This window comes from Motacilla alba, chromosome 2 (genome assembly GCF_015832195.1).
Source record: "Motacilla alba alba isolate MOTALB_02 chromosome 2, Motacilla_alba_V1.0_pri, whole genome shotgun sequence".
In the NCBI taxonomy this organism is placed as follows: domain Eukaryota; kingdom Metazoa; phylum Chordata; class Aves; order Passeriformes; family Motacillidae; genus Motacilla; species Motacilla alba.
In genome coordinates, this window is record NC_052017.1 from 149,046,147 (window position 1) to 149,060,868 (window position 14,722).

General features: G+C 42.2%; 1 protein-coding gene across 10 annotated transcripts in view; it reads right to left on the bottom strand.

Annotated features, from left to right (window-relative positions):
• The window catches only part of TSNARE1 (t-SNARE domain containing 1), a 448,564-nt gene that overhangs the window by 206,381 nt on the left and 227,461 nt on the right, over positions 1-14,722 (bottom strand). For 9 of the 10 annotated variants that reach the window (XM_038160997.1, XM_038160980.1, XM_038160989.1 and 6 more), the window contains one exon: positions 5,479-5,646. In XM_038160997.1, coding sequence (XP_038016925.1) covers positions 5,479-5,646 — 168 coding nt within the window. The remainder of the gene's footprint in view (positions 1-5,478; positions 5,647-14,722) is intronic. The other variant, XM_038161056.1, reaches the window with a different exon arrangement.

Genomic DNA, 14,722 nt, shown 5'->3' on the forward strand with positions numbered 1-14,722 from the left:
TCGAAAGCAACGTGCTAAAGATGTGCAGATTGAGTGGTTTTGACATGAAGAGAAGTCCCTTATAGCAATGCAGGAGTGTTGGAGGCCACAGGGGCACAGAGAGGGAGGCACAGTCTAATCAATATTCAATGGAAATGGCCACTGCAGGATTCCACTGGGATAGACTGCTCTTTGTTCTCCAGACTTGCTAAGGCTTCTCCACATTTTCAAAGAGGCCAGCTGCTATTTTCACTACACCTCATTTCGCCCTCAGGCTTGCACAGTTTCCCACAAAATTCACCCTTAATTCACCTTGCTCTTCCTCTTCCCTAAATGTCAGTGAGGACTAGAGGAAATTTTTGTGATCAACTCATAAATCAATAGGTCTGCAGCTGTGCAAGGACATGGGAAATGACTGTTCTCAGGCACTGAAACTGCACTCATTGCCTGCACATCATTAAATCCCCTTACCCTCTGAACAGTGTGGCTGCACCAAAACTGCCTCTAGAAAACATTACCTCTCAAACTGTGTCAATAACTGGGTAAACACTGGCTAATCTGGGTCAAAAAATCTTTCAGGATATGCTTAGCAATTAAAAAGTGTAATGAGGATGTTCTAGAGTCTTTGCTCAGTTTAATTTACTAGTGCAGAAATTATCTAGAAATTTTCCATCAGGATTTGTAATCTCTGAACTGGATCCACGGGGCTTTTTGCACATTTCTTCTGTTCAGCTCTGGTACAACACCAAAATCCTATATCCAGTCTGCTGCTGCAGGAGCAAAGAGCTAACAAATGGGAAATAATTGAGAAGAGAGCGCTGAAGTGACTGAAAAGCCAGGGAGACCAACTTGTGAAGAGGAGGATAACTGCTAGCATTTGAAGAGTTTAAAAGCCAAAGGGAAAGAAGAATTATTTGCAGGGTCCAGCAGAGTTTCACTAGGTGTAAAAAGCCGAGAATGAGAAAGGGATCTTTAGCAAGAACAGAGGGAAGCATTTCATCAACACCGAAGCCTGTTGGACCGTGAAATAGTCTCCCGAAATAAATGGTAGCAGTCCTGCAGCTCAGGTCATTTTAAATTAGACTGGGCAGCACACTGGAGCTGGTTCTTTAGGGAACAACTCAATACCAGTCCCAGGGATGGCCATGTCAACCTGGCAGGCAGCTCTGCAGCTCAGGATAATTAGGGTCCCCAATTCTGTCACGAGGAGAGCTTGACACTCACACGGCACCAGATCGTTCACGGATGGTGCTTGTCATGATCTTGTGTTATTTATACATTACTCTGAGTCAAAAAAGCCTCTGTGAAGAGACAGGCAGAGCCCTCACAAGTCAAAGCCCTGGACTATTGAAGCTGATGAAAGGTATAAAATAGCTTGCACTAAACTCCCTAAACTGCAACCATCGGTGAGAGATTTTACCAAAAACAGCCCTCAGCAAGAAATGATACGTGGTAATGGGGGAACGAGGAACATGTTTGAACTAACAAACACGCTCTGCCAGACTCTGTGGGGCTTTCTTTTGTTTTATTTTTATTGTGCTTCATTTTCTGTCTGCCTACAAAGGCTTGAGTGACAGGCGTGGAGGCTGGCATCTATCACTTCTCTTCAAAACAGATAGGGAATAAACATCAACATTTCTCAACAACGACCCAGAGGGAACAACCTCTCCTAAAAATAAAAGCATTTTCCTCACACCTGTTGCCACAACCTATCCATCTCTCCTTCTTTATTGCCAAGGGATGCATCAAATGAAATGCAGTTCCTGGGATGTGTTTTGCTTACCTCAGGATATCACAGAATCACAGAATGGTTTGGGTTGGAAGGCACCTTAAAGATGATTTTGTTCCACCCCCTGTGCCATGGGAAGGGACACCTCCCAGTCTCCAAGGCAGGAGAATGCCCACTCTGGAAGCAGAGCACGGGGATGGGAAATGCTGTGAGAGAGGAAAAGGGTTGGTGGACCACCTTGGGGGAGGTTTTCCTCATTTTTCTTTCTCATCACCCCTGGGGAAGCTGTCTCCATGGGAGAAAATTTTTTTTTTTGGTAGGTCTTTCCAGTCACCAGCCGAAATTCTGTGAAGTTCCCCATTCAATGCTTATCCATTTCTCCTCAAACTTTTATCTCCTCCCATTTTTCAGATGACCAGAGGTGCAAATGAAAGGTATGGGATGGTAAATTACATATATTATATATACATATATATATGTATATATATTTGCTATGACAGAGCTTGTGCCAGCACTGACAATGCACATTACAGTTCAGCTCATGTATTTCTGATGGCACATTTTACAGTGCTATATATAAAGCTGTTATGGCATCTATTATTCACTGCCAATACAGTTCAAGCTAAAATAGGTTTTATATAACAGTTCAAAGCAATATTTTAAGAAATAACACTTGTGTCAAGGCTGCTGTGTCCTACCAGATTTTGACATTTCCAAGCAATAAAGATTTTTATCCAAAATGTAAGGTTTTGGCGAGACATCTCCCTTGCAAACGTCTCTGGTTTTAATCTGCAAGCAATAGCAAAAGGAGCACATTTAAATAAAATGAACAGCCAGGTGAACTTTTGACTTGGCTCTTATCTGTCTGGGTGGAAACTGTGAACTGCAAAGTGCCTCGAGGGATGTTCCTGACAGAGAACAATGTCCCATTAACCCAAACCTCTGACGAGATTTTGGAGACTTGGAAAACACACAAGTGAGAAGAAGTCATTGGAGGATTAAGAAAATGTCTATTATAGGCACAATTTTATATCTGTCTTTCAGCACACAAGACGAGAAGTTATTTCCTTTTTTCTTCGGTGATGAAGAAGGTTTTTCTTGCAAAAAGGGCAAATTCAGTGTCTCTTAAGAAAAAGTCCCATGACTGGTACCAGCACCATGTGCTTCTCTAAAGTTGTGTGTAATCAGAAGATGTGATGTTCTTTCAGTGTCTCCTGTGCTGCTCAAAATCTGCATGTTTCTGGTGCTGGTTATGCAGCAATATGGAAATCCCAGTGAGACCAATCTACTTGCACAAAACAATTTCTGCACAGCTCTGTTCTTCATTCTGGTCCCCAAAGAACAAAGGACAACAAATGTTATACATCAAATTGGCAATAAAATTGGTTTATTAGTTATGTTTGACAGTCTTGGCTACTCACTGGTTGTGAAAATATACTGGAAAAATGTTGTTGTGGTGACTGTGAGCTCGAGGAATCCTCTGTGTATCCACAATTTCTACTGGAAACAGGGAAGTTTTAATGTGCAAGATGAGTCCTTTCACAAGAAATTTGCTCATGTGGGTCAACAAACAGAAAAACAAAACACAGTGAAAATTATTTAAAAGCACCATCTGCTTATTCAAATACAGCTGGGGAGAGGAACAATGCTGTCCAAAAAAACTCATTTTCATTATATTTCTTTCAAAAGAGATGTTAAACAAAATACCATCGGTCCTAAATATTTTCTCCCTGAGGAGAAATGTTTAAACTACATTTGAAATAATGTTTGTGGAATGCAGCCCCCATTAGAGAACGAACAGGGATCTTTGAGAGCAAAGCAAAATGGATAGAGGAGATGGGGAAAAAATGGGCAATTCTCAGGAAGCAAAAGCCTAAACATCATTAACTGCTTAAGCTGACTGAATCATTATTTGCATAAACTAAGCTATTCAGAGGTAAATTTGTATTAGGCAGAATGGTATCCAGGATCAAATCAATAGATACAAACCCTGCACAATATATGAATGTAGATTTTTTTTTTTCAAATGTTATTTAGAATTGTGATTGGGTTCACTTCACCCCCTTCAAGTAGCCCACCATGGCCACATAGTCCTGTGCAATTTGGTGCAGAGACATCAGATTGTGGCACAGAAATGGGGTTTAACCAGCAAAATAAATAAAGATCTCTTCAAGGAGACACAACTGCACGTCTTGACTTTACAAAGCTGGTGGGCTTGAGGCAGTCTTCGGGGTTGTCATCCCCCACTGCCCAATGGGCAACCACTAAATGTGGGGGTTTTTTCCTGGGGAGGACAGGGGCAATGTAAAGACAAACTAAAAAAGGCTCAGACTATGTTTCAAACAAAAGGGATCACAAAATCATAGAACCACAGAATGACTGAGGTACCACAATGGGGTCATCTGGTCCAACATCCCTGCTCAAGCAGGGTCATCCCAGACAACACAGCACAAGATTCTACTCAGACTGTTCCCACATACCTCCAGTGAGCCGGTGGTGCTGCTCACAAGGTAATTTCAGAAATACATTTGCTACCATCCTTCCTAAACATCAAAGTGCAGAAACACCCCAAAACATGCATTTTCTTTGCAATAAAGTTCCCTACAGTTTGTCCTGCTGGATGCACTGAGATCCCTCAAAGTGCAAAATGACAATTCACAGCCAAAGATACTCAGTGTGCGAATATTCTTTGACAGTTTCACCCCTAGTAATGGACACAAGTCCACAAAGCTCATTCATCTCTGCTCAGTGAACCACAACAGAAATTAGACAAACACTGACCTCGACTTGCTCCTGTAAAACTGTCAAAATTTCTGACTTGGAGAGCTGAGTCATATGGGGCCAGCTCTGTTTGCAGAGGTCCCAACCTCGAAGCACCAGCCCCCAGCAGGAACTTTTGTCCCCTCTTTGCACTGTTAACTCAATCACAATTCCTGCTGTACTGCAACCCAAAATCTATCCTGATAAAATTAGCCCAATCTAATTAAAAGACAAAGTATAGCCCTTAATTAAATGTTCTGATTATTCTGAAGCCTTCTTTTTTTGGTTCATATTGAGTTTAGGTCTGTAAAAGCATACAAATTAGGAAGGTTTAACATGTTCTTGTTTTACCCATTTATCGCTTAAATTTAACTAACAAGAGTTTCCCAAAAGCGTAAAAAGGGAAGTATAAAAAGAAAAATGTGGGATGTTTAACTTATTCAGGCCTCTTTTTGTTCTTTTTATTGCATATTTTTACTGGGCTTTCAAAAAAAAAATAGAAAAAGAAAAAGGGAGAACAAAAATAGTATGTCCTCTTTTAACTACGTCAAGAATGTCCAAATACTTTGACACAGCAAAATCCGGAATAATTTGAAAAGGTTAACAAGTTATTTCCCTTTGTCTACCTATTATTCTCTCTAATGGTAAAGCTGAGTGGTTTTTGCCTGTGACAAATTCCAGTTGTTGAGGTTGTTCAAGTTGTTCTGCTGCAGAACTCAGCTCAATTAAAGCACCTCGCCACAGACTCTGCCTTGGAAGACTCACTGGGAAGAACCCAACCATGAGCATTAATTAACTCTTGTCATTTTCATTTCAAATCACACAGATTTCCAAATTTTCCTTCTATCACCGATTCCCATGTTTAGAAATTCTTGATAATCTCCCCTGCTTTTAGCGATGCCGCACTGGCAGCGATGTAAATCAGGATTTCCTTCACATTGAGCAAGGCACAACGCAAGGATTCTGCACTTCCAGCTCACAAAACCTGGTGGTGGGAGCAGGTTACTGACCTCAATCTGCTGGATGGCCTCTTCCCGCTGGCGGATGGCTTCCAAATCCTCCTCCGTGATTTCCGAGAGCAAGGCTTGGTCCTGGCCCTGGTTCTGCCACACGCCATCGCCTCCGTTAAAGATCTTCTCATCATCAGGCAGGTCAGAGAAGGGGGCCTTAGGGCTCTGCTGAGATGGGAGAATAGAAAGAAAGCAAAGGAAGAGTAAATGTTTTCCAGTTTTACACAGCTTTAGTGTGGGGAAAGGAAATATTGATATAAGAGATGGCATAAACAGTGGCGGAAAGGTGAAGAGGAGAAAAGTAAACTACATGAGAGGAAACATTTCAATTCTCAAAGGAAATGTCAGGACCTGAAGTCAGATCTCCCAAGCCACTTTAGGGCCCCAGTAACCAAATTCAATTTTCCACAGTACTGACAAAGCACAACGCTGATGTGCAGCTGAAAAGATAACGCATTTACCTTGTTTAATTTCCCTGGAAATTCTTCCTGAATTAGACACTTTCTCAGGCACAGAGAAATCCTAATCATTTGTATTGAAGACTTTGTGATCCAACTTGCAACATTCAAAATACAAAGGCTCCAATCTTCTCCATTTATGAAATAAATAGCACAGCTTAACAAAGGGGAAATCTCTGCAGTGATGTGAGTGCAGAGTGATCAGCTTGAGCAAATCACAGGTTCATGGAGTTCACTCTGTGGAGTTTACCTGTTTTTTCTGACACATCTGATCACAGTCATTGAATCACAGAATGGTTGGGTCTGAAAAGACCTTAAAGATCATCTCAACCTGGCCTGGAGAACTTCCAGGGGTGGGGGAGCCACAGCTTCTCTGGGCACCCCGTTCCAGTGCCTTGCCACCCTCAGATGAAAGAAATTCTTCCCAATATCTAATCTAAATATCTCCTCTTTCAGTTTAAAATCATCCTCCCATGGCCTATTTGCCTGTTTAACAGGCTTCTCTCCCTTTTGTGTTTTTTTTTTTTTTTTAAAGCCCCTAACTTGTCTTATAAGCCCCAAGATAACATCTTCTTCTATTTTGGGAGCTGCACTTATATTCAGGTCCAGATTTTAAAACCTTGTTCAAGAACCAGTTGGATCTACACAAAAAGTAGGGGCAAAGGTTTAACAAAGTCTTTTACACCCAGCCTTTGAGTTCTGAGCCTGTGTCAGGTTCAGTCCTGACTGGACTTAAAGAATGACCTGACTCAAGGTTGGTTTGTAGGCTGAGCTCAAGTTCTAAACTAAGAGGTGCTGTCGAAGGCTCCAACCTTACTACTGCATGAGGATTCTACTTCAAACAATGTTCATGGTCCTCTAACTTAGTCTTGAGCTGAGCTTTGACTCTTGACCAAAACTTACAATAAAAAAAGCAAACCAAGTGCTTCTGATGCTCTGAAGTTGAATGAAGAAATGGCAGTGGCCACAGCACATCCTTGACCTAAACATCCCCAAGGCCTCTGAAAGCTACAGGAGAACACAAGTACTCAGGGGGATGTTCAGTTCTCTGAATCTGGGTTTATCTGAATCCCAAACACTGGGAGTGATACCCAAAAAATAAAAGCCTTTGCAGTCTTTCTGTTGCTACATCTTCAAAAGTATTAATTCCCCTGAATTCCCACAGCATGAACAGGAAGTGAAGGCCACAGGACATTTAGATGGAAGGGCACAGGACTGGAGAACCGGAGAGGACTGGGAGGACTTGAGTCTCAAAATGTTTTTTTAACTCTCTAACTCTGCTTTAACTCTTTGAAAATATGCAATTCCTGTATTTAGAAACAAATGAATTTTTGCATTACACTTAGACTTTTTCTTATGAAATTAATTCATTATTATTATCATAATACCTTGTTTGAGACAAGGAAAGTAACACAACGTGGTGAAGGAAGTGGGGTGATGGAAGAAGTAGAAGGAAATAGGAAAATCAGCATCAAACAGTCAAGTATCTTTCAAAATATGAGCAGAAGATGAAAAGCTTTGACATTAATGTCTCACATTGTTTCACCTTCTGCTTTCCAGGGATCTACTGAGAAAGGGTGTGTTACAGGAAGAAAATCATAATTTAAAAATAGGTTAAAGATTAATTTACACTTTAGAAGACATATTTTAATAGGATTAAGATACTCTGGGGGTGTTTTATTCACTAATTATTACGTGCCTTGGACACTAACTTTCCTGGTAGAATGTTTCAGTGCCAAAAGAGTGTATTAATGGACTCTGGAAAAAACCCTTGGGGTATTCTAATGCTTCATTTAGTGACAGAGGTGTCCTCTCATCTTCACCAGTGGGCTCAGATGAGCAGAGGCAAACTGCACATGGCCAAGTGGGCTGGAAGATCCCAAGAATCTGCTTTATGGAGACACAGGAGAAGTGTTCTGATGAAATTTGTGTGCTCTGGTCGCAGCAAGGACGCTGCACCAAGGACCTCAAAGCCATCCTATGCAGGTCTGAATTTCAGGGGAAGATGACAAATTTACAAGTGTTCAAATGTTTCCTGTTCTGATGTGGGAGCACAGGGATAACAAGGGAGGCAGCAACCAGCTCTGCAAATTAGGTTAGTCCAAGGAATAGCACAGCTGTACCATAAATATGCTTTATCTTGGCCTGTGTCAACTTTATTTTTCATTGTCACTTGCTGGACCTGGTATCTGTAAATAACCCTGCAAATTACTCACAAAACACACTGCAAGGGCTGCTGCTCAGTCATCTTTTAGAAGAACACCAGCTACCCGTGTGTTTAAATAGGTAAAGGTCTAGACACAAATCTTTTTTTTCTAAACAAAGTAGTGACCTAAGTTAATTTCAGAGCTGCTGAAGGCAATTACATGTGTTTGCATCCTTAACATCATCCCAAAAAATCCAACCACAGCTGCTGAATGAGTAAATCAGTAAAACAACAGGATGCAGAGGGACTGGTATTTCCTTCCAGACATAAAAATGGCTCCATAATAATGTTAAATGCAGTCACCATGACCGGCTATCAGGGTCTGTACGCTGTGCTAACAAATAAAAGTGATTTTTTTTTTTGTGCTGTCCATGGTACTGAGACCCTCATTTCTGCGATAAAGCGAAAAAATCTTAAATCTGAAACTCTGAAGAAATCTAATCACTTCAAATGCCTCTGATTGAAAGCTGCATATAGCTGGGCTTATCAGTGCTCTTCATTCCCTTCTGAGTTATGTTCATTGCCATGTCTGACAAAACATTTTATTTATAGCAAGAAAAGATCAGATGGAGGGCACTCGCTGAGCCTCCACAGATAAAGTTCCCTTTGACACTGCACTAGAAGGGGCCATAACTCCCTGTACAGGCACTTCCACAATAAATTTGATTTAGTGCCAAATTTTATGCCCTGTGAATCTCTGTGTAATTTTCTGTCAGATTTCCTTTCGTAAATTGTTAATTGGATGTGTTTGAAGTTGTTCTTTTGTTGAAATTTGCCTCTGGCAGCTTTTTGTCAAGACGTATCTATAAACTGAGCACTGCCAATGAAAAAAAAATATATAGCAGAGAAAAAAGTTGAGTATATCTGATATGCTCAGTAGTTCTTTTAACATGAAATCCTTAGGACTGAGGGTCATACCATGCTGTTGTTCATCATATCTGAAAAATTATGCCCAGGCACAACATTTTTCCTGTTGGATAAAATCTTTTCACCAGGATAAAATCGTTGCTGCTTACAACTACATTTTTTTATCAGATTTATTCTGCCAATGGGGAGATGCTATATGCAGCTGCTGATAGGGAAAAAAAAAATAAAAGGTTTTATCTGGATGGTGACAGCTTCTGTCAGTGTCTGTATTTTATCAGCAGTAAAATCTTTGCCTCAGAAGTTGCATGTCTGAGACCCCTCTGAAAACAACCCCCTCCCAACCTTGGTCCTGTCTCACTCCCCATTTGTCCATCAGAAGGGACAGAATATCACAAATTTGACAACTCTTGTCACACAAAATCACCAAGCAAGGCATTGAAATGACCTCTCTTCTGGCTCCCATATGGTCTTTATTCCACAGAGAAGCAGAAATCTGATGGGAACTCCAGCTAACATGACACCAGCCAGCCCTCACAGTCCATCTGCAGAGAGCTGGGACTCTCCTGAAGCAGTGAGAGTGTCCTGGCACCTCCTGCAGCTCTTTTTTACATCACTAACTTCAATGATGATATTCCTGATTGCCAGTTACAAGAACTGTTCCCTCACCACAAATTCAGGGCATGAAATATTGACTGGAGTCTGATGAGAATGTCTTTAAGTGAAAGAGAAATGTTTAGTGATTTCGAAGGGAAATTTCCTCTCCATTCCTCCTCAACACCTCAAGATATAGACAAAAAATTATACAACAGAGGACAAAAATTATACAACTCCCTCCAGGGAGTTAGTCCCTTCAGGTTAGTACAAGATGCATAAGAAAGGTGAGAAATAAGATGGGCTTCTCACAGTCTTGTCAAAAATAACTGTAAGAGTTGATGTAAATAACCAAGATTTATTGAAGCTGGATTTACAGACTGCCCACCAGGTGAGTGACACCACAGGGACAGGAGAATGAAGGGCTGAGGAAGACACTCACAAATTCTACTTTCAACCTTGGCATGACGACAGTTGAGAAGGGAACTTGATTAAGGATGGAATGAGACAACATAAACCTATTTCTACATCACCACCTTCCACTTCAAACTCCACCAGGCCTGTGTCCTGGGGAGGAGGGTTTAACTTCTGTGTGTGAAAGTTTGGGAAGATGATACAAACATAGTATCTTGGGATGGATGTGGCAGAGCTGTCAGAGTGGGGAAGGAGAGCAAGAGGCTGGAAAGCAGCCCTTGGAAAGGGATCTGGGGGTTCTGGTTGACAGCAAGTTCAGTTTGAGCCAGCAGTCCCCCACCTGGACTGAAAAACTAATTCTGGAGAATAAGAAGGAGCACAAGTTCCTTTTTCTCTGACCACTACTCCATTCACATGCACATTTCAAGCATCTGGAGCATGGAGAGGCTGTAAGGACCTGGAGATGCCTTTGATATGCACAGCACCATTCACAAATTCCTTGTTATCTTCCAGTTTATAGGAGCACAGGTAAAACCAGTCTCACTTGTCTGAGCTAATTTTGTGCTACAGACTGCAGGCAGTTCCAAGGAAAGAAATCTTCTGGAACCATGGAAAAAGAGCATTTCAGAGCTTTTATATGACTCAGGGAGTAAACCAAGGAAGGTTTCTCCATCTTCCCCAAACTCCAGAAGCCTCCTGCACCTCTAGCAGGGATATGGCCAGCTCCAGCAGCAACCACTACACCTCCCACAGCTCCTGCAAACTCTCACATCTCCTTGGGTAACGTTTGGCTCTGGCTTTCAAACCAAATGCAAATGCAGAGATGTTTATCTCTTGCTTTATAGTACATATAGACACATAAACAGCCTTTATGAGGATCTCCTATTCTCAGCAGCATCCAGGCTCAGAGATTCACATTTTATTGCGTGTAGAATAATGAGGCTGGAGTGTCTGCATTAGAGATCAATAAAACACCGTGCAGGGAGGGCCACAGTGCAGAGCACTGCTGGAGTTACTCTGCCTGACACATTTTTAATGGCAGGTTGGCACTGCAAAGCTGCCTGGGACAAAAATGACACAGAGCAGCCAGTTTTGCCCGACTATCCCCAAAATACAGCCAGGTTAAGGCTGGCAGATAAATCGGATTAGATGATGTCGCTCAAACCAGCCCTCCAAAACAACTAACCTTGCAGGCTCAATGAAATTTAGAGCTGTGCCATGCCAAGCAAAAGCCCAAAGCAATTACAGGTAGAAAGGCCTCAGGCAGGCACAGAACAAGCAGCCTGGGACTTCTAAATCTTTTAGAGGAGAGAAATAGTGATATTACAATTTTGCATTATCTTTCACACGGAAGATCACAGCAGTGATGGGTAATCTGAGCTCTGTTGTCTTAGGAGAGGAGCTTCCCACAACAACTGGGAAAGAAATGCATCACAAGCAATCACAAATTAACCATCCCCTGCTCTTCCTTTTCACTCAAAAAAGGCCAAATTTAAAACTACCACAACAAGGACAACTTTCAAATGAAATGTATTGAACCCTTCCTGCATGCATCACTGACATGGGCAAATACAAAAATGGATTCGGCATTTTCTTCAACTTATGCAAATTTAATTACTCTGCACCAATGTAGCATGAGAAAAACCAGGATGGGGAAATCAGCATAATGGAAAGGGCTGAAGTGCATTTTTATTTAAATTAACTAGAATCCTTCATGTGTTTCTGTCTTCACTCTTAATCAAGGTGTTTACTTTTGAAAAAAAGGAATGTGAAATTGAGTAAGAAAACCACCCCTTCCACCAGTTTCCTACTACAGAATCTGCAAGAAATTACTCATTTTAGGGAAAATGTATTAACAGAAAGTATTTTGCTAGCTTGCTTTCCAGCATTTTTAAATTTACTCATTCAGGTCTCTGCAGTCATGAGGACTGAGAAAATCTTTTCAGTTTCCTGGAACTGGCAGAGACTTAGTCACAGAATACCTAGTTCATACCTCCTACTGTTTTCCTCTTCTTTAGCTTGCCTTCAAGACTTTATTACTTCACCAAATTCATTCTAAGCAATCCTGACCTCATCACCCAGGGCTGCTTGAGTTCAGAGTCGATCTTACTGTACTCAGGGTGGGAGAATTAAATGACCTGTCTGTGGTAGATGAAGAAAAAGAAAATAAGCCAGGAGCCTGAGGTTTATCTCTCTGATAACTGATGTGCTTTTAAGAAGCACAGCACATTTTCTCCCCACAGTGAAGACCAAATTTAAGAGGAATGCCCTTCCTACCAGGCTTAGATGGTGGGGCTGACACTCACATTTTGCTCATGGAGATCATCAACTTCTAGGTCAAACTTCAGTTGATCATGAGGGCTACGTTCTGCCATGTACTTTCACCCTGTCTGATTGAAGGAAGGAGCAGCTTGCTCTGTTCCTATTTCCAGTCCTTCTCCTTCTTTTTTTCCTCTTGATTTGGCAACTTTATCTACCATGCAAATAGACACTCCCACGGCGATGTGAGTGAAACAAAACAGCATCAGTGAGGAGAGGCATATGTCTCCCCTCTCTGTAACCCAACATGCTCTGCTTTTCAAACCCATTTCACTGAATGACTTCAGCCTGACTTCACCCATCCTTCCCAAAGCCACCTGCCTGGGCTGCCACCACCTTCAGGTGGCCTCTCCATACACACAGAGCAAGTGGATAAACGTTCCTTTAAGGCTGTCAGGAAGGAGGGCATTCACTGGTGTTTTTATAGCATCACAACACATTCCTAAAGCTGTTCCTGCCCTTTCCTAGCTGTCTGTGTATTCTCATCATCCTCTGTCTCTGCACATCTCTGCTGGCACCACGTTTTGGCTGCCAGTGCTGTCTGAGAGCTGAGCTCTGCTTTGTCCCTGGATCCTGAGGCAAGGCAGAGACCCCCTGCTCGTAGCTCCCTCTCTGAGCAGCTGAAACCCCCAGCATTTGTGGAAATGGCCCGTGCTGGAAAGAGCTCACAGACACATCAAGACTGTCTAGAAAGTATCGTGTTGTCTCTGCCTCCCAACATATGTGCTGCACAGCTGGTGAGCAGGTTCCTGCTCGAAAGGCAAACAAGAGGGAGAATGAGTCACTGGCTCATCCATTAACACTCATCTACTACCAAAAAAATTAAAACAGTGAGGAGTCTTTTTTTTCCTGGGTTCACACAGAATCAAGAACCAAATTCAGCTTGACTTCCTGCAGCAGAGACAACCCCTAGCACAGGCACAGTTTTACTCTGGAGCAGTGGAAAAGCAGAAAGATGCTAGAAAAAAAAATGTGTCCCTTTCTTTCAAAAAAAACAAAAAAAAAAGACTGCATTTGTATTTTGCATTTTGTTTTTGGACTGCTCAGCCAGTTTTATTTTTAGAAACATATTTGACTCCTACAAAACTCCATTGGCAACAATTTTTTAATCTCTCTTTGTTCCTGGCCTTTGGCAGGGTTTCAGTGGACTGTTCAGTGTCCAAGCAAATGTTCAGAGCCTGATATTGAGAATCACTCTCATTTAACAACTCCTTAAAAAATATCTGCCCATTTTAGAACCCCTGCACTGCCAGGATGATTCTGTTACTGCCCAAAAGCCTGATCCCAAGTAAGGACAAAAATCAGAGGAATCTTGTCACCACACATCTGCAAGAGCCTTGGCGGGGCTGGGAGGGCAGTTGATGGGAATGGGGCTGGGGACACAGGACAAAGTTCTTGCCTCCCTGTGAGAGTCAGGTCCTCCCCCTTTGTGGGAGAAAAAGATGAAAGTAGGAGCTGAGCTTTGAGCAGCAGGATGGGACAACACCTCATCATCCCCCACAACTTTTGGCACCATCCAAAAAGAGCCTCGTTTTCAATAATCATAGAACCAGAGTAAGGTTTGGGTTGAAAGGGACCTTAAAAATCATCTCTCTCCAGCCCCTGCCATGAGCAGGGACCCCTTCCACTATCCCAGGTTGCTCCAAGCCCTGTCCAACCTGGCCTGGAAAACTTCCAGGGATGGGGCAGCCACAGCTTCTCTGGGCAACCTGTGCCAGGGCCTCACCACCCTCATACTAAATAATTTCTTTCTAATATCCAATCTAAATCTCCCCTACTTCAGTTTGAGGTCATTTGCCCATTTCCTGGCACTTCAGGTCCTTGTTCAAAGTCCCTCTCCAGCTCTCTTGGAGTCTCTTTAGGAACTGGAAGGGGGTCTAAGGTCTCCCTGTATTTTTTTTTTCTCCAGGCTGGACGCCCCTGGTCTTCCAGCCTAGCTCCACAGCAAAGGTGCTTCAGCTTCCTGAACATCTTCATGGCCTCCTTGGGACTCACTACAAATGATCCATGACCTTCTCATGTTGGGGGGACACAGAACTCATTTCCTGTTATAATCTCCCCACATTTCAAACCAATCTTTTTTTTTTTCCCTTTTCCTCCAAACATCAGTAGTTACAGCTCAAGGGACGTGATCATCCAAGCGGCAATACTGGGATGAAATAGAGACACTTGGAAATTTGGATATGATTACAGTGTTGTCTTTTTAAGTGTACCGTTATGGAAGAGCACTGCAGAGCAAAGCCCAGTTAGACAGGAACTTCTACAATTAAAAGGTTTTGTAGCATTTGCTCCTAAAGAGATACATGCAGACAAACAGAGATCACATTTTCAACTAAATTGGTGAAATGGCTTCTGTCCCTCTAAGTGTTCCCACTGAAGCCCCAAAACA